Raw genomic sequence first — 1,029 nt, forward strand, 5'->3', positions numbered from 1 at the left:
TTTATTTATTTTTTAAAAGATGACTGGTAAGGGGATCCTAACCCTTGACTTGGTGTTGTGAGCACCACGCTCTCCCAAGTGAGCTACCCGGCCATCCCTATATGGGATCCGAACCCATGGCCTTGGTGTTATCAGCACCACACTCTCCCAAGTGAGCCATGGGCTGGCTCCAAATTTTCTTTTAGAAAAACAACTTATTTCTGTTTGATTGAGACATCAATTTTTATAACTTGTAATTGCTCATATACAAAAAATAAATAAATCATTCTAAGAGTGATATAAGACGTTTTGGGATCCACTTTCACTTCAATATAACTTTCTTGTAAAATTATCTTCTCAGAATTACCTTACAGAGAAGGCACAGATAGTGTTGTTTGCCTCACTTTTCAAAGGAAGCCTCAGAAAAATTGAGTGACCAGTATTCACACAGCAGTATAGCAAAAACTAGAACCAGAAATACATTTTCTTCTTTTTAGTCTTAGCATGTAGCTGCCTCAATTTCCTTTCAGCCGTAAAACTTATCTGGACATCTTTAGATAATTCTAGTTTATAAACAATTTACTTATCATAAAGAAAAGTCTCATTTGACTTATATAATTTTCCTTGAAGTTTTTCTGCTAAATTTCTTCTAAAATAGTAAGTCTTTCACACATTCCACTAAATAAATACAATATATTGTTCATTTCTAAACTTTCATTTTTTAGAATTTCTGCAGTTCTTCCTTTAATTTCTTATTCTTTTACACAATGCACTTGAACCTTTATGAAGAAATAAATATAAAAATGTCATTCTTACTTTACCAATCTGTTCATGTTGAGGGGCTCCTCCAATTACTTCAGTAGTATGTGGACTCCGAAAATGACCAGCTCCAACTGAGTATCCTTCCAGAAAAGGGAGAAAAGTACGAGTCGTCGTTTACAATGGGTAAAATATAACATAAACCTAGTTATAGAATTAAATGAGACTGAACTCAAAATGACTACATTAAACAGGGTTTTAAGAATATTTGGCATAGCAATGCTCAAAATT

The 1,029-nt window shown here is 33.5% G+C and overlaps 1 protein-coding gene across 1 annotated transcript in view; it reads right to left on the minus strand.

Annotated features, from left to right (window-relative positions):
* The window catches only part of LOC103592980 (integrin alpha-4-like), a 65,335-nt gene that overhangs the window by 34,442 nt on the left and 29,864 nt on the right, over positions 1-1,029 (minus strand). Inside the window, exon 7 of the mRNA XM_008575886.1 lies at positions 796-881. Coding sequence (XP_008574108.1) covers positions 796-881 — 86 coding nt within the window. The remainder of the gene's footprint in view (positions 1-795; positions 882-1,029) is intronic.

Source organism: Galeopterus variegatus, unplaced genomic scaffold (genome assembly GCF_000696425.1).
Source record: "Galeopterus variegatus unplaced genomic scaffold, G_variegatus-3.0.2 Scaffold1252, whole genome shotgun sequence".
Classification (NCBI taxonomy): domain Eukaryota; kingdom Metazoa; phylum Chordata; class Mammalia; order Dermoptera; family Cynocephalidae; genus Galeopterus; species Galeopterus variegatus.